Consider the following 25,352-nt stretch of genomic DNA (forward strand, 5'->3'; position numbering starts at 1 on the left):
GCCGGTACCGCCCCGCGCTGTGAGAGCCGCCGCGCGCAGGCGATCGCCGGGACAGCCTCGCGCCGGGGTCCTACCTCAGCGGCGGCGCGCGCGCCCTCCGCCGCGCGGTTCCCACGTGGGGTGTGGGGTGCGGCGCGCGCCGCGGCCGTCTATTGAGGAGCCGTCGGTAGCGGCCGGGACCCGGCGCGAGGCGGGAAGGGCCGAGCGCTCAGCCGGCACCATGCAGCGCCGCAAGGTGGACAACCGCATCCGGGTGCTGATTGAGAACGGGGTGGCAGAGCGGCAGAGGGGCCTCTTCGTGGTGGTCGGCGACCGCGGCAAGGACCAGGTGAGCGCCTCGGGGCCGCCGGCCGTGGCTCCGCCGTGCCGGGAAGGAGCGGTGGGATTAGACCGGGCTGCCGGGAGCCCTCCTGAGGAAGACAGCTGGAGAAAGGCGGTCGGGGAAACAAGAAGAGTAATTCACTGTCTTCTGTGCAGCACAGCCTCGTGCGTTGTGTGCAACACAGTTGTGCGTTGATGCTTCTGTGTCTTGGCAGGTGGTTATACTTCACCACATGTTGTCCAAGGCAACTGTCAAGGCCAGGCCCTCTGTCCTGTGGTGTTACAAGAAGGAGCTGGGCTTTAGCAGGTAAGGTGCCTTTTGCATCTCGCGTTGCAGTAAAAGTCTGAGCGCTCTGTGTGAAGGAAGAGCTCTGTGGCTGCTCTGCTCAGCGTGGGCTCATTTGGTTGTCAGGAGAAACAAGTCTTATTTTTGCAGGAGATATGGGATGCTCGATTTTCCAGAGCTAAAATTTGGCTTCAGTAGTATGCTTGGCATCAGTGCTACGTACTTCTGGTTCCCTTCTGTAGCTCCAACTCCAACCCTGTTGTCCTGGGCCAATTTCTTCCTCTCCTTTCTAATCTCGAGTGGCCAAAACTTCAGTGCCTCAGTAGTATGTACAGTTGGTACAGATTAGGCATTGCAATTGCTTTCATTTGAAAAATGGGGTTAAAATGTTAGTTCTTAGATTTGCATGTGTACTTGCAGTCTGGGCACGAAGCTGGGAAGGGTTGCTTGAAACTGTGTGATTCCAACCAGCTGATTTCTTCCAAAAACAGCTGTTTCTGGTGTGGTTTCCACCACTTTGGGCCAAAGGCACTTGGAAACATATCCTGAATACAGTATGTGTAATACAAGGCTTTTCCTTGGAGGCTGAGCTCTGAATTCCATTTAGCCTCGAAATTAGGAATGGTTGCAGTCTTCTCAAACCCTTTCCCAAAAGAACTTACATGAAGTTTTATTCTCCAGCCATCGGAAGAAGAGAATGAGACAACTACAGAAGAAGATTAAAAGTGGCACCTTGAACATAAAAGATGACGATCCTTTTGAATTGTTTATAGCAGCCACAAACATTCGCTACTGCTATTACAATGAAACTCATAAGATTCTTGGTAACACTTTTGGCATGTGTGTGCTTCAGGTAAGGAATTAAACTTTTTACTTAAAGGATGTAGCACTGTTGTTGATTGCTTTCAGTTTAAAAGCTGCCGTGATTCTATTTGCTGCTTCTGTTACTTAAGTTATGATGGCCTTACTTATCTTTTATGAGTTTTGTGGGGGGTAACACAGCCTTTCTGAGTAGGATTTTAATGGGAAGTTGGTTAATGCGAATGTTAAGTTTGAATTAAGCTCTGATAAACAATGTTTATAGTTCTTCTTTTCAGTAGTTGCTATTGCACTTGTGAATTCTAGGCAACTTTGAACTTTTAAAATTTTCTTTCCTAGGATTTTGAAGCCTTGACTCCAAACCTGCTAGCTAGAACTGTAGAAACAGTGGAAGGGGGTGGAATTGTAGTAATTCTCCTGAGAACAATGAACTCACTGAAGCAGCTCTATACAATGACCATGGTATGTTCAACGTAATGGGTCTGTTTTACATAGGCAGGTACATTTGGTGATGTTAAGTGATTATTTTTTGCTTTTGTTATGGGTTGTAGTCTTCCTTCCATTATTTTTGCTGCTCCTTCTTTCACTTATCGTGGAATGAGTCTTGTGTTTAGGCAGTTACACCATCCCTTGTTCTGCCAACAAACACAGCTGTGTTTGTTCATTTTGCAGTAGTTTTGGAAATTATTTGTGCTGTTTGCACACGTGACAAAGTGAAGTGAAAAAGTGTCTTCTGACCCAATGCTAAGTGAGATTAGCTTCACTATTCCTATATATTTCTAAGGGAGAAGTATGTTTTTAAAGCATTATTTGGAAAATCTAATTGTCTCAGCAAACAAAGTCAGAATCCAGTCTGGGATGCAGTGTTGATGGAGAGAATGGACATCGTCCACGAGGGTGGAAAATAAATTGGGTTGTCCCATGAGTCTTGTAAGTGTCACTGTTACCGCTGCTCCTTCTCCAGACTGACTTTTTGTTTCAGGATGTACACTCTCGATATAGAACAGAGGCACACCAGGACGTGGTAGGACGGTTTAATGAAAGGTATGTTATGAGGCATTCAAAGCATGTCTAAGAGGGTTGTCTAGAGCAACATCATATCTTCGTATTAGGAAAGTATCCTGTAAGTTTGCATGAGAATAAGGCTTCTTTGCTGCTTCTGTGAAGTTTGTACGTACTGTCCTGGAAATGAATGTTATGTCTTGTTGGAGGAATTGTATACAGAATTTTAACATTATATTACAAAGGATGTGCAGATGTGCCCAGATATATAAAATCTTCTGAGTTCTGTTCTTGAAATACTATGTAGAAATGTACTCTAGACGAAAGGAAGTTCAGATACTTACTGCTTACTATATCTACTATAAAACATGTAACTGCTCACTGTGGAGCCTTCTCTGTGGCTTTAGAACTTTCTTATAAAGGTGATTCCTCTCCTGTTATATAAATTAAGTTCTTACTGAGTGACTGAGCCCTTGCTCTAGCCATTGGAAAGAATTGTTCTTTTGCATGCAGGTGGTATTTATGTGGTGTCAGAAATTAGAAGGATGAATAAACCAGGCACTGACTGCAGACTTTGGTGGCCGGCATTTGTCACAGTTGTTGTCTTACACTTCTGTGCAGCTACCTCCTGCTTAAGTGCTGGGAGTTACTTTGTAGTTCTCTTGGTGGATCATCATATGTTAGCGGTTTTCTTTGGCGGCGTGTGCCCCTGTAAGTGGATGTCTGTTCTGCATAGACTATCCTGATAAAAGGCACGTGACCAGTTATGTGAACTTGTTTCGGCTTAGCTTTAAGCTGCTGTTGCTGTAACCACTTAGAACAGAGGTTTAATTAATCACCAAGATGCAGTAGTGTTGCTAGTGCTTTTACTGAGTTGCCTTTGCTTGACTGCTCAGGTTCATTCTGTCTCTGGCCTCATGCAAGAATTGCATCGTGATTGATGATCAGCTGAATATCTTGCCCATCTCCAGTCACGTTGCAAACATCACACCCGTTCCACCACAGTCACAGGTCAGTAAGCAATGACAGACACTTTTCATTGGGAGGAACTAGTCTGAGTTGAAAAGTGTTAAAGATCTGAACAAGAGGAAGCTTTCCTTTCACACTGATTGATACCAGATAATGGCATTGTAGAGAGGATGAAAAATGTTCTGCAAAAAATATACCTCGTATGAGTGCAGCGCTGGGAAGCTGTCTTTTCTTTCTTTGTTTTTTTTCACTTCACCTGGTGAGCTGAAGCTTAATTGCTGTGGTTACTGTTTCAGAAGTGCATAGAGAGGTTTTAAGCTGATGAACAGTTAAGATGAGACAAATAAAAAGACCTCTCAGAGGCTGGAACGTGGGAAAACTCTTTGGAAAGAAGCATATCGAAAGGCTGGGGATACCTGATACCTCAAAGCTGTGGTGCTTGTTTCAGTCTCTGAGTGAGTTATGCATGCCGAATCTCAGAAGACATTCACTGAGTACAAGCCAGACGTGCAGCTTGCACTGTATGCGTTCTTCTGTCGCTGTCAGTTGCAGATGAGTAAAATGGAAATAAACTTAAGAAGAAATCTTTAAGCTTCTGAAATGGTTTGTGTGGTCAAGGAAATACTATCATTAATTCTACTGAAGATAGTAAAAACGTCAACAGAACACTGATGTTAAAAAAAACCCAACGTGTCTTAACATTATAACAACATTGACAGCAACAGAAATGCTCATCTCTTGGATGGATAGCCAGATGCCTTTGGAATTTTCAGTGACAATTAGCATATTCAGAATCTGTTTCTACTTGAAATGGATTTCTTTTGTGTCCAAGCTCATCGATTGGTTTTGAAAATATTTACATTGGTTAGAAAACTGACCGATTGCTGCTGCTTCCTCCTAAGTTACAGTAGGTACATCGCATGTGACAGCTATAATGAGGATCATGACATTTTGGCTTATCCCGAAGACTGAAAAAGGGATTAAATTCTTCAGAAGAAATTGTCCGTGGTCTCTTCTTTCTAACACTGCCATTATCCAGTTACCATGCACTGAAAAATACTTTGCTTTTTTCTTCCAAGCTTGGGGAAGCCAGGATACTGGTTGTATAATCATTGTTTTGAAAATGCATTAAAATTGAAGTGTTAAATATCTGTCTATACATTTAAACTTTCCTGTCTCTAGAGAGTATATTCAACTTGTGGTAACGCTTTCTTTCAGATATCTTTCTTTGCCTGATGAAAGATATCCCAAGATGTTACAAAAGTATAATTGTGCTGAGGTGTCCTGTGCTAATCCTGCTATGGAAAATTCTGTTTATAGGAAGATAGTCTCCGGCCACAAGACTTGGAGCTGAAAGAGCTGAAGGAGAGCCTGCAGGATACACAACCTGTAGGAGTTCTGGTGGATGGCTGTAAAACCTTGGATCAGGTTGGTGTAGTACTTAAATGCAAGATCCCGTGTGCTTGACAAGTCACTGTAGGAGCAGGTATTTGTGTCTCATCTTTCAAGTAACCAAATCGGAGAGCATGAGCATTGATGGGAGTTGTCTTAGAGAGAAAGATTTCTTGAAAGATTGTTTGGACAGAATAGCTCAAAGGCTGTATTGGTGACTTTCTTTATGAGGTTGAGAATAAGGGAGAGGGCTAGAATGGAGACAGGAAGCTGATCTGGAGAATTCAACATTTAAAAAGTTGATGGACTTGTAACTGAAGGGTTTGAAATAAGCAGGCAATAAATGTTAATGGTCTGTATTGTGTTTTAATGTACTCTCATAACTGCTTCCCTGACACTTCTTCTTAGCTGCATTTGAGAATCACTGACTAGTGCAAAGGAAGGCAGCATTGTAATTTCTTTCCTGTTTCAGAATATACACTGAGAAGTTGCTGTTTAACACACAATTTCTGAGATTTACGCACTGCTTTAAAGCTTTTTCACAGTTGGCCTTGTCACGTTCATCTTCCTCCTCTGATAACTCCCTAGCAGTGTACCTCTCCCTGTCTTTCTGAATGTATTCAGCGTTCACTGGCATGGGAGTAGTAATTGAGCTGTACTGATTGTTAATCTGTGTTTTACCCTGATCAAATTCAAGAACTCGGTGGGTCAAGAGGCTTCTTTCATATTATTTGTCTGGGGTTTAATGTTCAACTGTCTCATCTTGGTTTGTTTTTTTTCCTCCCTCCCATACTAAGGAAAATCCATGTGGCATTAGCAGTAGGTCTAAGTAATGCTGAAAACAATTTAGTCAAGGCAAATTTTTGTTTCTTGTATTTTTCTGATCATCAGGCTAAAGCAGTTCTGAAATTTATTGAAGCCATTTCTGAGAAGACCCTGAGGAGCACTGTGGCATTAACAGCAGCCAGAGGACGTGGTAAATCTGCTGCTTTGGGACTGGCTATTGCTGGAGCAGTAGCTTTTGGGTGAGGAATGTCCCCCGTGTCCCAGGTTTTATTTGCATCCATGAATTTTCTTCAAAAAAAAAGATGAGATTTTAATATATTTACACATACATATACAATTTCCAGTCCTACATCCTTCTCTTTTGTTGTTCTTATATCTTTTAATTGCTGTGTAAACTGGTATTCAAGTTTTTCCGTTTTATAGTAATCAGAAATTCTCAGTCTTTAAAAATCAATCACACTATAAAAAGTGAGATAAGTATATAAAAGAAGCTGCTGTTATTAAGTAGGAAAGGAATCTGGTTATTAAGTAAGATCAACCCCTCGTATTAAAATAAATCCTTTGTGTGTAAATTTGGTAGAAAAGGAGTTCAATTCTTGTTTCCTTTTTTTCTGCAGTTACTCCAACATTTTTGTCACATCTCCAAGTCCTGATAACCTTCACACTCTCTTTGAGTTCATATTTAAAGGCTTTGATGCACTGCAGTATCAGGTAAGGAGGGCACACTGTTTTACAACGCTTTCGCAGAGTTCCTGTTTAGGAATGACTTCGCATCTCATCTCTGACATTTGTTGTGTATATTGGCTATCAGCTTTTGCTCCTGCCAGCCTCTTTAATAATGCTCTGTGAAAGCAAATCTTAGTACAATTACGTATCTGTATTTATAAGTTGGGAAATTTGGTTCCTTTCTGCATGAAAATAGTTTTTAACAGGTAAGTCTTCTCAGTTCTTGGGCTTCTGAAGGTTTTGTTACAAGATTTCTCAACTATAATCTGAAATATCAGGGCACATGTAGCAAATGCGTTTTGATGGTATTTTTCTAAGCTTTTGGCCTGTTCATGTGATTTTTACAACGTTTTCTTTTAGGAACACCTAGACTATGAGATTATCCAGTCTTTAAACCCGGAGTTTAACAAAGCTGTTGTCAGAGTGAACGTGTTCAAGGAGCACAGACAGACCATTCAGGTAACTGGCCTTCTTTGCACACTGGCCTTTCTCTTTTTTGTTCGTGACTGTTGGCTTTATTGATAGGCGTAGTTGTTTATTTTATGTAACATGTAACTATCTTGGATAATTTGGCTTTGAGGCAGACCCCTCGATCTGGTGTGTGACTTACACAAAATATTTAAATCATTCTGTGGGTAACTTGTAGATTTCAGAGCCTCCTTGGTGGTTGCTTCTGCATTCCGTCTTGTAACAAAAGTGAAAAAATGTGAAACAAACAGTGGAGGAACAGCATATGTTTCTAGTGATTAGATTTCCTTTGTTTTTGTGATCTATGCAGATAAATGTGTGTGGAAATGTTTAAAATAATATGTGATACTGCCCTTGTTAGGATAACATGAGCCCTTTCCCATGGATTCTCTTCATTCATGCGGAATAGGGATAACAAACAGATTGTCAGATCTCAAGCTTTGCCATCTCTGATATTTCCCTACATCCCATAGTTGTTGTTGATGGTGTCCTCTCATTCCTTGCAGTACATACACCCAGCTGATTCTGTGAAACTGGGTCAGGCTGAACTTGTGGTGATTGATGAAGCTGCTGCCATTCCTCTCCCCTTGGTGAAAAAACTGCTAGGCCCTTACCTTGTTTTCATGGCTTCTACAATCAATGGGTAAGGCTTGAGCATCACCATTCTACCTGGGAAAGCAGTTTTGTGACTGTTAATGGACTGTTTCTTGTCTTCTGTGTTGCTTTTAATACTACACACTATCATAATCGGGTCTTGCTGATTTTTGATCATATGGAACTGCTCTTCCAAATGACAAAGAGTCAGTGCTAACAGTTGCTGCTTTCCTTTTGGTTCCACTGCAAATTCATTCAGTATTTGTCTTACACCTCTTCTGTTCTGCTAAAAGGAGCATATTAATGAGATTATACAGTCTGTTAGGAGAAGAGTGAAAACTTCTTTCCAGTATGATGAGACTAAAAAAGTGAGGCTGCTCTGTCCTATATGTGCAGCCACAACAAAACACAGCAATTCTTACAGGTGGCTGAAGCCATTAGAAGTCTCAGAATGGCACATAGTTCTGTGTTGGAGCTTTCGCTTGGCTCAGGATAGGATTGCCATTTGGTCATTTGCTACAGCCTTGTCTTCTGTTTTGCAGGTATGAGGGTACTGGTCGATCACTGTCTTTGAAGCTTATTCAGCAGCTCCGGCAACAGAGTGCACAAGCCCAAGTCACCATGACTGCAGAGAACAAATCTACAGCTACAGCCAAACTCGCCTCAGGTACTCCATTGATTTCTGGACTATATTGTGCATCCCTGATGTCTGGTGTTGCTGCTCAGCAAGTCCTGTTGGTGTCCTGTGTGTCCATGTGCAGCTGTAGGAAGGTAGAGGTATGGGAAAATGAGGGAGCTCTTCTCATATCTTTTTTTCCTCATGATTTTCAGATGTCAATGCATTTAGGGGATCAAAGCTATGCAAGTAGTGATCATTGTACCTTCTTCCTGATGTTACATGAAGAAGCAGGCTGCAAAGGCTCCAGTTGGAGCAGTTACTTTTCAAGTGCTTTCTCTACTGTTCAGATTTGGGTGTGTTTCAAATCTCCTGGGAGCCCTTCAGAGGGCACTGATCCTATTGAATTCTTTGCTGGCTGTAACTTCCAATACTGGAGGTTCTTCTCTGAAATTTCTTTGCAGCTCGTACATTGCATGAGGTCTCCCTCCATGAATCAATCAGGTATGCACCTGGTGATCCAGTTGAAAAGTGGCTGAATGATCTACTGTGTTTGGACTGCCTCAGCATCACCAGAATTATCTCTGGCTGCCCACTGCCTGAGGATTGTGACCTGTATCCTTACTCAAGTGATGTGCTCTGGTAAAAGATACTGCTTTCGGGTGATGCAGGCCTTCTCAAGCTGATGTGTAGTGAATTCTCAAGCTAACATGATAACCTCAGAGCACGATCTTTTGGCAGAAGTAAAGTAAGACCATGCTTCTGGAGTTGAGCTCTGATCACTGCCTGATACGATGCCTGTGTTACCAGGACATTACTGAACTTCATTTTTATTGCAGTGACTAAGGAAGGGCTGAGCAGAAGGAAATCCTGCTTAGAGTTACACAGCATTAAGCTTTACAGATTAAGGGAGTGAAAGGTATGAACAATACCCAGTCGTTAATTCGCTCTTGTAGATAGAGCTGTAGACTCCTGATTGCTTAAACCAGCACACAGCCTGAGGCTGAATGGAAAATACAACTCTTAAACCAACAAGGAGGGTTTTTTTTCCCTATTTTCCAGGGAGTTTAATTCCTTAACCCTGTGGTTAGATATTATGTCAATAGAGACACGCTCTTTTGTTACCACAGAGCATCAGAACTTTTTCTGCAGAGACTGATGGCCCTCTATGTGGCTTCGCACTACAAGGTAATGGTCATGCCGCTTCTGTCGAAATTTCAGCTAGGAATTTTGTGGAGGGGGCACTGCTTGTTTCAGGAAGTCTAATTGAATTGATGTCATTGAGAATTTCAGGTCAGCTTCAGTTGTTTTTTGTTATACACATGCCTGTATTCTCCTGAGAAAGAGAATCTTGAGCCCTAGCTGAATACACTAGATTTACTGATATCTGAATTATTTTTGTCTTGAGAAATTCTGGAGGCTAAAATCTAGGTGAGCCTACAAGCTTGTTGGTATCAGTGATGAACCCTCTTCTGCAATTCTCTTTACACTATTTTAGTAGCATCAAATTAAGCAAAAGAGCAGTATCATTGTACTATTGACAAAAGTAATAATTCATCTCTTGAGTTTCAAGACCATGGGTGACTAGTAATGTGGCTGGTGAAGTTAGGAAGTGTTGAAATACTGAGTACTAAAAATCAGACCCATGGAAAAGGTTTATTTCAGGTTCAGTAGAATAAGAGATATGTAGATATATAAAAAATAGAAAGCTTAGCTTAGTATATATGAGAACATGAGTTTTCACTTCAGGAAAAGAGATGTTGTTTGGTAGCATAACAGCCACAAGCTGCCCTGTTAAGGGATCCACCCATCAATATTGTTCTAGTTCCAATTTTCTTAATAGCCCTAAATTCAGGCAGTGCTGGACTGTTGAGAGCTCTTCTCGTGGAATAATATTTGAGCTTTCTGATCCATATTTACCTTCTAGAACTCTCCCAATGACCTCCAGATGCTATCTGATGCACCTGCCCATCATCTTTTTTGCCTTTTGCCTCCTGTTCCACCTACCCAGAATTCGTTACCAGAAGTACTTGCTGTTGTTCAGGTGAGAGGGCATCTTGTATCTATGAAGTGAACTGTTCAGTAATGAAGCAGGGATAATACACTGTGAAGAAGCACTATGAAGGTAGCTTCAGGCTGTGTTTTTAAGTACCACAACAGTGTATTAAGGCTGTTTGGGGTTGTTGGTTTTTTTTTTTTTTTGCTTTCTCTTGTTAACGCTAATTGCTGCATAAGTACATTGTGATGCTGTAAAATGTTCTTGTGCTGAGAAGCCTTTTGAGAAGCTCAGCTGCTGGTTCAATAACTTACCATCCTGCTGTTTCAAATTCCTACCAAGGAGAGCTGATTCACTGGTTCATTATGCTTATTTTGTGTGTCTGGCATTCCTTGTACTTGCAATAGAACTGCAAAAATACAAATTCCTCTGATAAAGATGCTCAGAGTTGTAGAAATATTTGTTCTTGACTGTTGAGTATCTGACAGCATGCTTCCTTCCTTCTTTGAGAACACAGATTCTTAATTATTAGTGTTCAGTGCAGCCAGTTAAATTGGCTGTATCTTAAAAGAAAAAAAAAGGCCCATTTACATGAGAAATACATGATACTTAAGGAGAAGTATTGGGAGACAAGATTTAATGTTTGCTGCTGGCAGACTACAGAAAGTACATAGAGCACATCTTATGCTTTCATCTCTTTTGGCTTCTTTTGTACCATACCATCATGCCTGCTCACTGGTGTGCTTTTTGAGACAATGCTTTTAGGGACAGTGCCTGTTCATTGGCACATATCTGTTAGCTTGCCGTGTTGCAGGCTAGGCATCAGGTGGCGTGTCAATTCTGCATACTGAACGCAGCAGCTGAGGATAGACTTTGATATGTTCCGGTGGAATGACTATGGGAGAAAAACTTTTTCTCCATTCATGGCCTTTTACCTTTCCTGGCAGGTGTGCATGGAGGGAGAGATCTCTCGCCAATCTATTATGAACAGCCTTTCTAGGGGAAAGAAAGCTTCTGGTGATCTTATTCCCTGGACCATTTCAGAGCAGGTAAATAATTTGGCTGTGTATTCACACCAGTGATGTCTTTCAGCACTATTGCTTGTTTCCAAAGTATCCTGAGTAATTCAAGTTGCCTTTTGTCTCTTATGCAGTTCCAAGATCCAGACTTCGGGGCCCTGTCTGGCGGGCGCGTTGTTCGCATTGCAGTTCATCCAGATTATCAGGGGGTAAAGTATTTTGAAACCCAGTTATTATCAGTAGTCAGTAGAGGTACTACCAGTCAGGCAGCCCAGAGCTTTGCCTGGCCCAGTATGCAGCGTAGATCCAATTATGCTTATTGTGAGAGTACCAAATGTTCCCACTGGTGTTTGATATTTTCAGAATGCCAGAGATACGCAATGGCAATTATTGTCCTGTCCTGAGCTCCTGAGTGGGTTCTTGTTGTGATTGCATTCATCCATCAGGTTCTGTGGTATTTTTCCCCATGGAGTTCCTATTTAGCAATCAAAATACATTTTTGCAGTGGCTGAGTAATTTTTAAACTGAGGATAATGGATTTGTAAGGGGAAAATGTTGTCCTGCTTTAGAAAATAGATCTTTTTGCTTATAGTGTATATTTCCTACTTCACAGATGGGCTATGGCAGCAGAGCTCTGAATTTACTGCAGATGTACTATGAAGGCAAATTCCCGTGTTTGGAAGAAAAAACAGTTCAAAAGCCAAAAGAAATTGCAACTGTAAGCAGTGAGGTATGGAACTCAGTACATTTATCGTATTTCCCATGGTGCTAAGCTATCTACTTCTCACTGTAAGTCTCAATATTGATTTCTCTAAGTAAATACAGAACATTCCTATTTATTCTTTGTGCAGAATAAAGGATTTAATTTGCAGATTGCCCTGAGCAATGCTGTTAACTCATTTCCACTTTCTCTTTCAGACTGTTAGTTTGTTAGAAGAAGTTGTGACACCTCGGAAAGACCTGCCACCTTTACTTCTCAAGCTGAGTGAGAGACAAGCTGAGAGTCTAGACTACCTTGGGGTATCGTATGGCCTAACACCAAGATTACTTAAGTAAGATCTTGTTCTGTTTACTAGTTAAACCCAGTGTAAAAGTATAGCTATATAGATAATAGAATATCTATAATTTGTGAATAGTATTAATATAGATGCAAACATTGTACCTCTCAGGCATTTTCTTCCTTTCTCCATGCTTCCATTGATTTCAAAATCTGGGCAGTTCCAAGCCTTGTACTCCTGCAAGACCTTCTCTTGTGCAGTGTAGCTGAACCTAATCACTTAGTGTGTCCTTCAGAGTAGTTTCTCCTCAAACTCATTGTGAAGGAAAACCCATTCTCTTCTCAATCAGCTCTGTGATCCTTCTGAACAGTTGATTAGCTTTAACTGCTCGATTTTTCTAAGCTAGAACAGTAGGAACAACCTGTAATAAGAAGGGATGAGTTAAACACTCTTTCTCGTGACCTTTAGAAACATGAGCTGCTGCTAACTTCAAAGTTACTTGTTTGTTTACATTTCTTAATGTAAATACATTTCAACAGAAATTTCTGCTGCTTCTTTTTTTCTCACCAAGGAGGAACTGAGTTACTGCAGCAATGAATAATTTAGTAATTTTTCTAAAGTTTGCCCTCCGTGTTATAGTTTTATATAAGAACTTAAACTTTTGTAACAAATTGTAACTTCAAAAAAATATTATGCAATTCTGTAACATACATTTCTGAGACTCTGTGGAAAGTTGTGAATCCATAGTTTGGGAGGCAGTTTCAAAACTATGTAGAATTCTTCCTGTTACTAATCTAACAGCAAAGCAGTAATTTACCACCTGAAACTTTGGGTGTGTGCTGGCCTGTCCCCTTTTACAGAGGACCATCTCACAAAAGATGAGACTGAGTCCAACAGAAGAAGACCCAAGGAGGCAGGTTTGTGACTGACCCAGCATGCTGCTGGGTTCGTGAACTCTGCATGCTGCGAAGTTCAAACCAAAATGTGAGGGTGAATTATTTAGTGGAACAGAGCATCCAAACTGAATAGTTCTGAAGAAGTCTTAATCTCTGTAAATGCAAATGAGCAATTCCTTTCAGGGCAGGAGGAATGATCAAGTGTTTACTACTTTTTGAATTATTTGACTGTTAGGTGTGGTGGGAATAGATAAAACAAAGAGGAAAAGTGGCATAGAGTTGCTGGGGTACACATGTAGGGCTTGCTGCTGAAATTTGCAACATCCTGCATGGCTGATGAGTAGTCATCCTTTAGCCTGTGGAGGTGGATTGCCAGCGACAGTTGTTCTGGGGCCTGACTGCTTTTGTCTGAGACGCCATATGTTTCATCTCAGCAGGACTTTTACACCAGTATTCCTTTTCCTGGGCAAAATGAAATTAGTGTCAGTTCACAGCCAAGATGCAGGAGAGGAGGATGGAAAGGGATATCAGCAGGATTTCTCAGTTCTGTCTGGGGCTCTCTCTGGTCCATAAGTGATTATTGAAGAAGAGTGAAGTCTGAAGTGAACTCTAAATCCTTCACACTTTCCCCAGGATAACCCTAAGGATTCTGTGGTGGTTTTGATCAAAACTGATTTGCCTGTTTTTAATAGAGGTCCTGGAAGCATGCTGAATACAAGAGTTCTGTCTTATCTGCTAGTCTTAGAAAGTTCATTCATTTTCTGATGCGATGATAATCATTTTTAACTGCTCTGGTTAGAATTTCAATGAGTTCGATTGCTGTTGGTATTTGCTGTCAGTGTTAATATTTATTATTTGGTAGGGTAGCGCCTACCTTTCAGCAGTTGCTCTTGTATAGTAGATAGATTTTCTTTAACCACAAGTGTTATTGCAAAATCAACAGCTCCATATTTCCCAGTGTGCTTTCTCTTGTCATTTTCCCTAGGTTTTGGAAACGTGCTGGATTTGTGCCAGTTTATCTAAGGCAAACACCAGTAAGTAGCATGCTGTTTCTGAATGAAATCCAGCCCTGTTAAAATCACTGGGCACATTTCCATTGGTTTCTCTGAGATCCCATTTGGGCAAAAATGTTTTCTGAGACTACATTTAGAGTTTGTTTGATATCATTTTTTGTTCTTTTGGCCTAATAGTTTACTAAAGGAATCAAGTATTAGGGTTGTGAATGTGGTGGAATTCTAAGTAATTTACGCTTAAAGAGCAAAGGTGCAGCTGGTCAGGGTTATTTACTATAGTCATGGGTAAAATATGCAAGTTGTCCTCCAACTGACTGCCATCATTTTTCTAGGTATTCACCAAAAGTAACTGTAGTGATTATTGTACTTTTGAAGAAAATAATTAGTTTGTCTCATATCAGTGCTTTAGTTTTTCTGGCTCTTGAGCTGTACATTGGATTTGCAACATTAGTTGAATATCTCAAGAAGCCAAAATCCATTAGCATGGGGAGTTACCAAATTGTAGAAGTTCATCATTTTGTGGTGGTCATTAGTAGCAATGGATATATGAGTAGTTGATTTAGAAGACCTTTGCCTTCTTCAGTTTAGCATAGAGTGCAAACAGTTGATGCTGATGATGGGAAATGCATCTTCATTATTAGAATGATCTGACTGGTGAGCATTCGTGCATCATGATGAAGATGCTGAATGAAGAGGACGTTGAACAGGAACCTTGGCTCACTGCCTTCTGGAAAGGTAACTGACCTAAAACTGGGAAAAAATTCTGGAATATTTATTCTGGACCTTCACGGGAGTAATTTATTTTTTCATCTTGTTGTATAGATTTTAGGAGGCGGTTTCTTTCTCTACTTTCCTACCAGTTCAGCACATTCTCTCCCTCGCTTGCGTTGAATATCCTACAGAACAAAAATATCAAACAGCAGTCACAGCCCCGTGAGTACCCATGCTTACTGAATTTATCTAGATTGCAGTATAAAGTCTTTGTATAGATTTGTCAGAGTTCTCAAATAGATGCATAATATGAAGTCTCTTGTGAAGTGCTATGAATTGCTTTTTCTGTGTTTGGTCGTATCATCTAAAAAAAATGCTTGCATTTTGAGTAAAAACTATCAGAACATTTTCTGTCAACTGAACATAGTGTTTCTGTGCTGTTTTGCTTTTTTTCCTGTTTTTTTTTTTTTTTTAATCAAAGATTTATGTGCTCCAAAACTAGAAGGCGCTTGACTGTAGCAGCTAAAGGCATGAGAAAACAAAAGCCAGTGGATGAATACCGAGGCCTGCTAAATCCAGTATGAAGTTGAAATGGAAGCCTAAAGAAGCAAGGGTCGATAGGCAGAGCAGGGAGCATGTTATCATCAGAAACGGAAATTAGAATGTGGTGTCTTTCTAAGAGAGAGGCTTTAATTCAGCTGCATGTGATCTTGGTGATCTGCCTCTTGTGGGTTTTTAGTATCTGTCTTGCTGAAAGAGGTTTGGTTGTCACTACAAGGAAACAAAGTTTGTTATCAGCAGAACCAATATAAAGCAGGGAAAGACTGAGCAAACTGTTTTTCTCAGTTAGCTCTTGCTGCTTTTAGTCTCTCTGGCACGTTTGACTTGGTTAACTGGTCTATTTTGATAGTTGCAATGCTCTTGAATAAGCAATCCAGTTTGAATAGCAGTGTTATTCCTAGTGTCTTGCCTTCTGAAGTATATTGGGAAGTGAACCTATGGGGTAGCAGTTGGACTTCAATCAATGATGTGAAAAAGGAATTTGTTAAACACTGAGATCGTGGACAGCTATGAAGAACAGTCTTGATACTGATGTCTCTTTATTGTTCAGCTATCAGCCGTGCTGAATTAGAATCTGCTTTCATCCCATATGACCTGAAGAGATTAGAGATGTACTCTCGCAACATGGTAGACTATCATCTCATCATGGACATGGTACCTACCATTGCCAGGATGTTTTTTCTCAACCAGTTGGGTGATATCTCTCTCTCTGCAGCACAATCGGTATGTCTCACTATAAACAAGCCATATTTCACCTCTCTTTTCACTTTCCTGCTGTCTCCTAATTGTGGAGTGGTTTCCCATTTCACGGCATTTTTAAAAAGACTGCTTTAGGTGATTGTTGCTTCTGTGATCCTTTTCATGATTTCTCCTGCTTACAGTGTAATTCTACTTTTAGTTTTTGCTTTGAATAAAATCTGTAGAGGATCATATTCTGTTGTATGTTCAGTGAAGTATTCCATTCATTTGTAATATGGCTGAAAAAGCCTCCAAGTCTTGTTTCTTGAGCCTGTGCCTAAGGAAAGATACAGTCATCTGTATTAGTTCTGCAGCGATGCCTGCTGACTACAGAATAATTTCGAGGTGTTCCACTGCATCTGAGCAAAGCTTCGGCATGTACCAGAGAAGCCTCATATTATCCGAGTAGAGTGAGGACTTGGTAAAATGCAGGGGATTAAAGGATACTGTTGATATGCTAGTGTTTGCTCTAAAAGCCTCTGTAACTGAAATATATTTCATTTCTTCAGGCCCTTCTTCTAGGGATTGGCCTACAGCATAAATCTCTAGACCAACTGGAAAAGGAGGTGGAACTGCCTAGCAGTCAGCTGATGGGTCTCTTCAACAGAATCATCCGCAAAGTAGTCCAGGTAATTGCATCATGACAAGCTTTGTCTTGGTAGTATCAGACTAAAGAGTAATTCCAATACCAAGCGTGGTGCCAGTCGAATGCTGAATTAGAATTGTGTATTTTTAATATGGCCGCAAAAAATGATTGTAAACTTATTTTGTGAGAAGGGAAAATCCTAGTGGAAATAGCAGTATTTATGCCGTTGATTTGTACTTTGTTTTCCCAAGTGAGAGTGCTTGATATGTTTTTAAATATTGAAGTGCTCTTAACAAAATGCTGAGCATACAGCCTGTGATGCCAGCTGAGCTTGAGCCATTTGTTTCTGGTGGTTCACTGCATTGGTGGTATCACAACAAGAAAACAAATAAACATGAGACTTCCCCAATATCATTTAGAGATGGACTTGAACTCCAGTGAAATCAATATAGAAATTTTGGGTCTAGTTTTCTTTTTTCCTAGTGTTTGTGATGAAGTGAGAAGTGTGATGAGCTGCCAAATGGCAGGACAGAAAAACTGCCAGCTGCTTGCTGTTGCTTGCCCAGCCTAGGGCCTCTAGTTCTCAAGGAACAGTAGCAAAGCTTCTGCAGTCTACCACATTGCTCATTGGAAAGGTGATTTGCTCAGCATAATGAAAGTAACATACAAGAACATTAATATGCAACTTAGTTACAAATTCTAATCAAATCATGTTTTTTTAGAAAGTATTGTTAACTGTCAGCTTTCTGAGCTTGTGCGAATGACAGTGTTAGCTAACTGTTCTTATTTTTTATACTTTTTAATGAAAGCTATTATGTAATTTTTTCTTTAGGAAGCAACCTGGAGCTTCTTATTTCAGTATGACAGAATGTATGCATCAGAAATAAACAACTGCCTGAAATATTTGCACAGTTAGAAGAGTTTTTGCTTTGGGGACAACCAGCATTTCTTACTTATTTTAAAGCACTAATGTAGAAGAAACAGTGTTTTACGTGTGTGGGCTTACTTCATTTTCAGTTGTTCAACACCGTCCAGGAAAAGGCTGTGGAAGAACAGATGGTAGCAACAAAGGATATTGTAATGGAGCCAACAATCAAATCTTTAAATGATGATTTGGTAATTATGAATTTTCTTTCTACTACATACGTAAACGCTTTTCATGGTGCTCTCTCAAGCATAGAAACCTTGTAAGCTAAATTTTCTTGGATTAGAAATATTCCATGTCACTCTTTGGTAGTTATAGAACCAGCCAGCTTTACATTACATTCTTAGTTATGCTTTGCTAATCAGTCATACAGATTTTCATAGAATGTACAAAGGTGTTCTTGGAGTTATGTATTACAACTATATGTATAGCCATTAAATAAAAATGAAATGGCATAAAAGATAAAAACTACAGGATCATGTGGTATTTGTTTTATGAGATGTTCTTCTCTTTGTGTGGGAAAAGAGTTTTGCTTGTATTGCATAGTTAGTGTTGCACTTAACACTTAGTGCATCTGTGTTCTGTCCTGTTGTAGGAAGAAGCTGCAAAGGAATTCCAAGAAAAACACAAGCAAGAAGTGGGGAAGCTGAAGGAAATGGACCTTACACAGTAAGAATTTATCTGTATGAGTCTCAAGTCTAATTTTTCCCTGCTAGTTATTTGAATGCTGGCTTACCAGCTCTGGCACATCTTGCTGAGACTTGTGTGCAAGGCTGTGGTTGCAGTATGATTGCAAACCATCTACAAATAAGAAAAAGCAATGAGCATCTTTCAACATTGTCCAGGTTGGATAAGTATATGCCTCTATTCTGATGAAAACTTTGGGTATTTTGTCCTGATAGCCAGTAATTGTTTTCATCAGCTCTCTTAGCAGTTGCTTTGTTTCACACAATAAAACATAATTTGCAGTAGAGGGTAAACGTAGAAGGTAAATTCAGTAGCAGAGCTTATTTGTTCAGTGTCATTCACCTATATAACTCAGTACATTAATTGTTTTCCTGAAAAATGCATCATGGGCATTAATGTTACTTTTTGCCAAGCGTGAAGTTACTGATTTCCTTTTTTCCTATCGATACTTTGAACAAAAAGCAAGAGGTGGTAAGTTTGCATACAACAGCTGATCAACAGTGAGGTCTGTCTGTGGAACTGTAGAACTGAATTATTAAAGGTGGAGCTGGCTCATCATTATATTACTGCACATAGAAGATGTGGAAATGCTGGTTCAATTCCCAGTGTCTCTGGCATGAGCTTGGGTGCTTCTGTTCTCCTTTGTCTCTTTAAATGGTAAATTATGTTACTCTGGCAAGAACTCTTACTATGTATCCATATGGGGCTCCTGGTCCTGGCTGTGTAGAGAATGTGTATTATATGTATATAACTTACCTAGCTCTATAATAGGGAGTAATAAAATAAGCTTCCTGAGCGTGGACTCCTTATAATTTGATAGTTTTCTGTGCTTCTAGATATAGTCATTAGTTTCCTCAAACCTGGATGTGTGGGTCATGTTGCGTGATGGCCAGCTTTTCTGTGTGCAGCTGTCTTGAAGTCCAGTAAAAACAGTAGCTGGCTAATTTTAGTATTCTAGTATTTAATAAACAAACAAAAAAACCCACCCCAAAACTAACAGAAGAGAACAACCAGCAAGAGCTTCCTTCACTCACCGCAGCGTGCATGGATGCTTGTAGCCGTTGTAGAGCTGTACAGTTTCTACAATACCGAATTGCTTGCTGAACTTCCTTGAAAAGTCAGCAGATGTCTCCCTCTCTGAACCAACAGGAATTACACCTGCCATTTGGATTGTCTCCCTTCTCTCTCTTCTCCTCCTCCCCCCCCCTTTTTGTCCTATAAATCCATTGCTCTCTACTGGTATTACAGGAGAAAAAAAAATCTATTTTGGCTCTAGATTAATCAAGGTTAGATATGAGCAAAAAAAAAAAGAATATTTGAATTTTCTTTGAGTTTTCTTGTTTGAGGGTAGGACAAAAACGGGCATGATTTGAAATGATCTGTAAGTCAGTCACAATAGGAAAACAAAATAATTGAAGTTCTAATTTCATTTTTTATATCCGATAGTATGACATGCCTCTTTGTTGTTTTGGACCATATTCACTTTTTCTTCATCCACAAACAGATTTCTGTTTCTTTCTCTGAGGAAAGAGGCTCAAAAATCTATTTTGAACACTTTTGAATACAGGTTATAGAAAGCTAACAGAAAAGTTAGAGCTGCTTGGTTTGACTCTGTCCACTGTTGTTCAGCCTTGTATGAACAAAGCCTAGTCTTGTCCTGTCTCTCAGAACTTGATATGGAGAGTAACTGCTCAGTTTTGCTTTGTCTATTTAAATTCATACGTTATTTCCCAGGTATTTGAACACCATAACAAGGGGCATTTCTGTTTGACTAGCAATTGTTTTCTGAATGTCTGTTCGTAAAAGAAACCTACAGGTCTTCAGTTTTTCCCAGATTCATGCAGAAAAGACTACAATTCAAACTTACTGCTCATCTAAGAGCAGCTGGTAATTTCACTGACTTTCCATTGTATGACGTTGCTTTTTGCTACCTCTTCCTTTACTACCAATCATCTTTCTTGGTTTGGGGGGAAGAAAGCCACTGGCAAGCTTTGGATGAAGGCTAGTATTGGTTGCTATTGGCCTGTGGACTAGTTTATTTGCTGATGGAGTTGCAAGAAGCTATTGTATCCCTTTGCCAGTCTGGTTTTGTATATATTTCCGAATACTGATTTGGTTGGGTGCTGACACTCCGGCTTTGTTTGAACAGTACTGTATGTGTGTGACAATAGAATTGCCTTTTTGTACGTAGACCTGAAAATTTTACTTGGATTTTTTTTTTTTTTTTTTTACCCTTTTCACTTAGATATATTATCCGGGGTGATGATGAAGAATGGAATGAGGTGCTGAGCAAAGCAGGACAGAACGCTTCCATCGTCAGTGTGAAAAGGTTAGGAAAGTTGAAATACCGTGGAGAGGTCTCTCTTGTCTTTCCTGCTGGCTTTAGTGCAATAAACAACACTCATTCCACATCCTTGTCCTGTTGCTGTGGGAGCCTCTGATGCTCCCATTAGAGAAAATGGGAAATTGGTGGAGGGTTCTTTCAAATTTGAGCTTAAGTCTGCAAGATGTTGAGTCTGCCTTTGTGCAGTTCCTTCCTTTTAGTTCATCTTCTTTCTTATACCTTGCACAGCACGGAAGCTTTCTTCTTATACTTGAAACTTGCCTATTCCCCTTGCTTGTTTCCCCTTTCCATGGTGACTGACAGCTTAAGTAATTAAGTCATCTTTCTTGCATTTCTGTTTCACTTTTTGTGTATTCATATTCTTTTCATGAATGCTGGAAGCTCTGAATTCCTAGAAACCTTACAGAAGTGAGAGAGTCTTTCTTGTTAGCGCTTGTAAAGACTGGAGCTCTGTCATATATGACCTAGTCAGAATCTACTGCAGGAGTAAAATTGTGTACTTACATCAACAACTGCCAGTGATCATTTTTATTTTTTAGTTAGTCTAGCTTCCAGATGCCCTATGTGAACAGCCTTTAGGAAATGTAGCTTACAGTCTTGAAAAGCAGTGCCAAAATGTAGCTAAAAATGAAGGTCTCTTATGGGATTCAAATCAGGCTGAAGATTTTAGTAGTGTTTAGAGATTCTATGTTGTACTCTCTTTTCCATGCTTTCTGTAAAAGACTCTGAGAGACCCATGAAATTGGAATTGTTTCCTTCCAGCCACTTTCTCTGGGTTGGCCCGGAAGTCCTGAGACAAACATTGCTGTATAGACTCTCCCCACTTCTCAGAACAAGAATTTTGCATCTAGGTGGGAATCCAGCATACTTCTAACAGATATTTTGTTCCTGTTTCCCAGTGAGAAGAAAAGAAAACTAGAAACGGTAAGAGGACACAAGCAGCAGAAGAAGTTTAAGAAGACTAAAGACATAAAGCAGAAGCGGAAGAAATGACTCTAAAATGAATCAGTGAACTTGAAATAATGAGTGACGGGTCTGTACTATTCTCCTTTCAAACCAAAAGACTTTTTCCTGAGGAGCAGGAGAGTGAGCACGGAAGGGAAGGAAAAGCCTAAGAGGCATTTTAAAAGTGTTTGTATTAAGGGAAGTGCAGTGACGCTGCCAGGAGATGGTCTATGGAGATGCTTTATGAAGTGCGACTGCAGAGCTTGCACGAGGCACTCTGCAAAACACTGGGATATTATGAGGGTGCCTTAGCAGCTACAGTTTCCATTCGGACTGACAGATCAATCTCTAAACTTTCCTGCTTCTTAATGGTTGATATCTATTAAAAAAAGACTTTGGATAACAAAGCATAGAAATGCATCATCCTTTGGTACATGACTGCGTTGTAGCATTGCTGTACAGCTGGATATATTCAATTACTGGTTCAGTAGTAAAACCATTCCTTCGTAGCTGTGGGAAGGTGCCAGTGTGGGACACATTCACTTATCATTTGGGGCTGGCTTCTCTGAGCCCTAAGCATATTGTCAGTGAGGTGCTCAAACAATTTCAGAACACTTCTGTTTTGGAACACAGTGTTTAGTTTTTATGAAGTGTGCTCCTCAAACAGCTATAATAAAAGGCTCTTCTACATTCATACTTGCTTACAAGGTCTCAGCATTCCCACTGCTCAGTAACCTACACTTCCTAGTTCTCGAACAGGATAGAGTAATTAACAGTTGCTGGAAGAGTGTCTTTGGCTATTGTGTGCCTTGCTGCCTGCTCACCAAGTGATTGGTGCTTGGCTTTGTTGGAAAGTTTTCTGCAAGGGTTGCCAGGAAATCAGTACTATCGTACCAACAGCTGATCCTGGTCTTCTTTTCAGGGGGCAGGTAAGCTCCAGCTGTGCTATTTGCTTGGCAATAAAGGTGTACCAGTCTGGAACTAGGACTTCTTGTGACTGCATGCTCTAGAGGCTTCAGAACCAGGGCTGACTTCTGTATCAGAACTCTTCCTGTTCTGAACCTTACTGCCCTGGTGCATTGGCTTGATGTACCAGCATAAAGATTTAGAAAAGACTTACCTACAGGCAGTGCGTAGCTGCATTCTATTTGCTTGTAGATCTCAGAGCATCTCTTTCCAGTAGATCCTTAAAGAAGAAAATTCTTCCTAGTTAACACAGTATTTGTTTTCTAGGATGATATTTTATAGAAGATCTACATTAAATGTAGGCCATGTACAACACAGCCTGTGTATACCTTTGGTTAACAGACTGTTTTGTGAGAAACAACAGCACATCACCCACACTGGGGGGCAGCTGAGATCTGCAGCTGCAGCTCTTAGAGACTTAATGAGAAGGCTGATTATCAGCCAGCTGTGCCCAAGTGGCTGCAGCACCTGGCAGCAATTAATGGTGGTTGCCTGCCTTGAAAGGGCTCTGAAGAAGTTGGGAAAGGAGCACGTAGGAAGTGTGAGCCTCTTCGTCTTTGGAAAGTCTTCAGGAAGAAAAGGTGAGTGTGAATTCTGTCTGTTTTTTACTGTTGTTACCATTAGCAGTGGGATGAAGTTGGCTTGCCTACTTCCAGTGCTCTGCTTTGAGAGATGCAGCAGTGGTCTAACAGGCTGTAAGAGAAAGCTTTTAGTACTTGTAGAGTCCCTTCAGAGCACATTGAAACTTAGTATTGATACAGCACTAGCAGTTTGATTGGATTCTGTGTGGATTGTTGGTTTGTTCACATAGGTGGTGTGCTTGCTCTGGGTATAGATGATGGTATTGGAATGCTTTCTTTTTATTGCATGTTAAGGTTTTGTGGTAAGAAAACATTAATTTCTTAAAACATAAAAGTGGTGTAAATTACAGTGTGTATTTTGTGAATACTGCTAAACTCTGGTTCTACATAGAGATGGAAAATGAAGGTTTAAGGGAATTCTTATTACGGTTATCTATGTGTTGTTAAGGCTCGGGAATTGTTTGACTGTCCTTTGCTTCTGCTGTAACTGTGCCAGAGCTGCCACTTGCACAGCTCAGGGGAACCCTCTTTTATCTGTGGTTGTGATGCAAAGCTGTTCCGATGCCTGAAGCTGGAGGGAGGCAATGGTTGTTTCAGGAAATATGGTCTCATGCTGGTAGGCTGTAAGCGCCCATAAAAACTTGGCTGTCTGTTTTACTGGCACCGTTTCGGGGAAAGTACGTTTGCTTATTGATGCAGGAGCCAGACTGGCAGTGGGGGTGAAACAAGGAACTTCTGAGCCTAAGTCCAGGGGGTGCTCAGAGATGCTGGGAGGGAGGTGTGGGGTGCTTTCTGAAATAGAGGTGAGGATGTCAGAAAGGTGGTCCTGTCATGTCTCCTTGTATGCTTTTTTTCCCCCTCACAAGCCAAATTCTGCCAACCTTTACTACTGAGTACTGTGAAATAAAATAGGAAACTGGTGCATTCCCCCACTAGCCAGGAGGTGATCAGTGAACGTATTAATGTAGTCTGGCAAAACTTCTTGCATAAATTTTAAGTCAAAATAGAAGGTGGTAGGCAAAATTAAAATGAATTCTTCAAGCAAATGAGGATTTTACTATTTAGCGACTGTTTGTATTCAGCTGCCTCTCGTGCTTGCTGTGTGTTGTGGGCTGTGGTCATATTTGTTCTGTTACCTGTGAGTTTGTCCTTTAGTTGTAGGAAAGGATTTGAGCTTCATGTTTGTGCTTGCACGTCTCAGGTGTTATTAATGACCATGCCTCACCATGCCAGAATGGGAGTTGTATTGGAGCAGAATTATGCTATTTCTACAAAGATGACTTTATTCAGAGCTGAACCATTCTTTTTTAAGTTTTCCATGTATGCTTTGTGATTCCTGGCAGCTTCTTGGATTCCTCTGCCTGTCAATTGCTCTTTGAACAGCAAAATGGAAAAAAGATCTCACATTCTAAAATAAGTGAGGGGTTTTTTTTTTTGGTTTTTATTTTTTTTTTAATTCTCTCTTACCAACTCTGGTCAAACCACATTTTCCTCTGTTTGTGCTTTAGCTCAAACGAGCTGGGTTACAATCCCAGCTGGAGGAAGGGCCAGGTGAATGTGCTCCAGCAGCAGGGCAGGGCTGCCTGCCTGTCCTTCAGTAGCTGTGGTGGAGCAAGGTGTCACACAGCATGGCAGCTGAAAGGGAGTGGATTCTTTATCTCCGGATGTTAGGGTCTGTTTTGTTGGGGTTTTTTTTGTTTGCTTTGTTGCAGTGAGTTTCCCTCTGACTGAGATAATGTTACTTCTGTACCAGGGTCCCCTACAGAGGGGGGTTGTGCACATGTAAAGAAGCCTGAGGTGGGCTGTTGTTGCAGTGTGCGTGTGTAGCTGAAGGCAGAGCCCTCTTGGCTCTCCGTGCTCCACGTTTCCTGTGCAGGGGACAGTTTCTTGCACAACTGTAACCAGATGCAGTAGTGTTTCAGTCTGTTCTAAACACACCAGGTCAGCTTACAGCTTTTAGCCTTGCTCCCATGCTGCTGTTGGAGTGCCCGGCATGTTGCTGTGCATCAGCTCCTGTGCCCACACCAGCTTGTTGCCTGCGGTGACGGAGTGCTGGGGCTAATTGGAAGCGAGTGGGAAAGCCACGTTTAGTGAGCAGCACCCTGCAGGTGGTGGGTAGCTGTGACCTAGTTGTCAGCGGAATCATCCTGCTCGCTGGAGCCCGTGAGCTGTTTTGACAGCTGGAAGGAGCTGACCTCTGTGAGGTATCTGGGAGGAAGCGAAAGCGGTGAAGCTGAGGACCTTCCCTGCTGCTGGGAGCTGGCTCTGCATTGTGGGTGCGGGGTGAGCTCCCACAGTTGTGGTACAGCTCCAGTGAGCGGTCTGGAAGATAAAGGTGGGTGTACTGGATGTGCAAAGGCTGAAGATAGAAACACAGGTGTACCCTCATGGCAGGGCTGAGCTGTGT

General features: G+C 41.0%; 1 protein-coding gene across 1 annotated transcript; it reads left to right on the forward strand.

Moving 5' to 3' along the window:
- The first annotated feature begins 98 nt into the window (after positions 1-98).
- On the forward strand, positions 99-21,805 carry NAT10 (N-acetyltransferase 10). Its single transcript, NM_001012940.2, has 28 exons — positions 99-328; positions 537-628; positions 1,289-1,460; positions 1,766-1,888; positions 2,409-2,470; positions 3,325-3,439; positions 4,718-4,825; positions 5,681-5,814; positions 6,193-6,286; positions 6,662-6,760; positions 7,276-7,412; positions 7,906-8,030; positions 8,444-8,594; positions 9,071-9,167; positions 9,907-10,023; positions 10,923-11,024; positions 11,129-11,203; positions 11,608-11,724; positions 11,913-12,046; positions 13,874-13,922; positions 14,543-14,636; positions 14,724-14,834; positions 15,724-15,896; positions 16,421-16,540; positions 17,515-17,613; positions 18,018-18,091; positions 20,355-20,438; positions 21,353-21,805. The coding sequence occupies exons 1-28, from the start codon at positions 221-223 to the stop codon at positions 21,444-21,446; spliced, it is 3,060 nt and encodes a 1,019-aa protein (NP_001012958.2). The 5' UTR covers positions 99-220; the 3' UTR covers positions 21,447-21,805.
- Positions 21,806-25,352: the final 3,547 nt, after the last annotated feature.

This window comes from Gallus gallus, chromosome 5 (assembly GCF_016699485.2).
Source record: "Gallus gallus isolate bGalGal1 chromosome 5, bGalGal1.mat.broiler.GRCg7b, whole genome shotgun sequence".
NCBI lineage: Eukaryota > Metazoa > Chordata > Aves > Galliformes > Phasianidae > Gallus > Gallus gallus.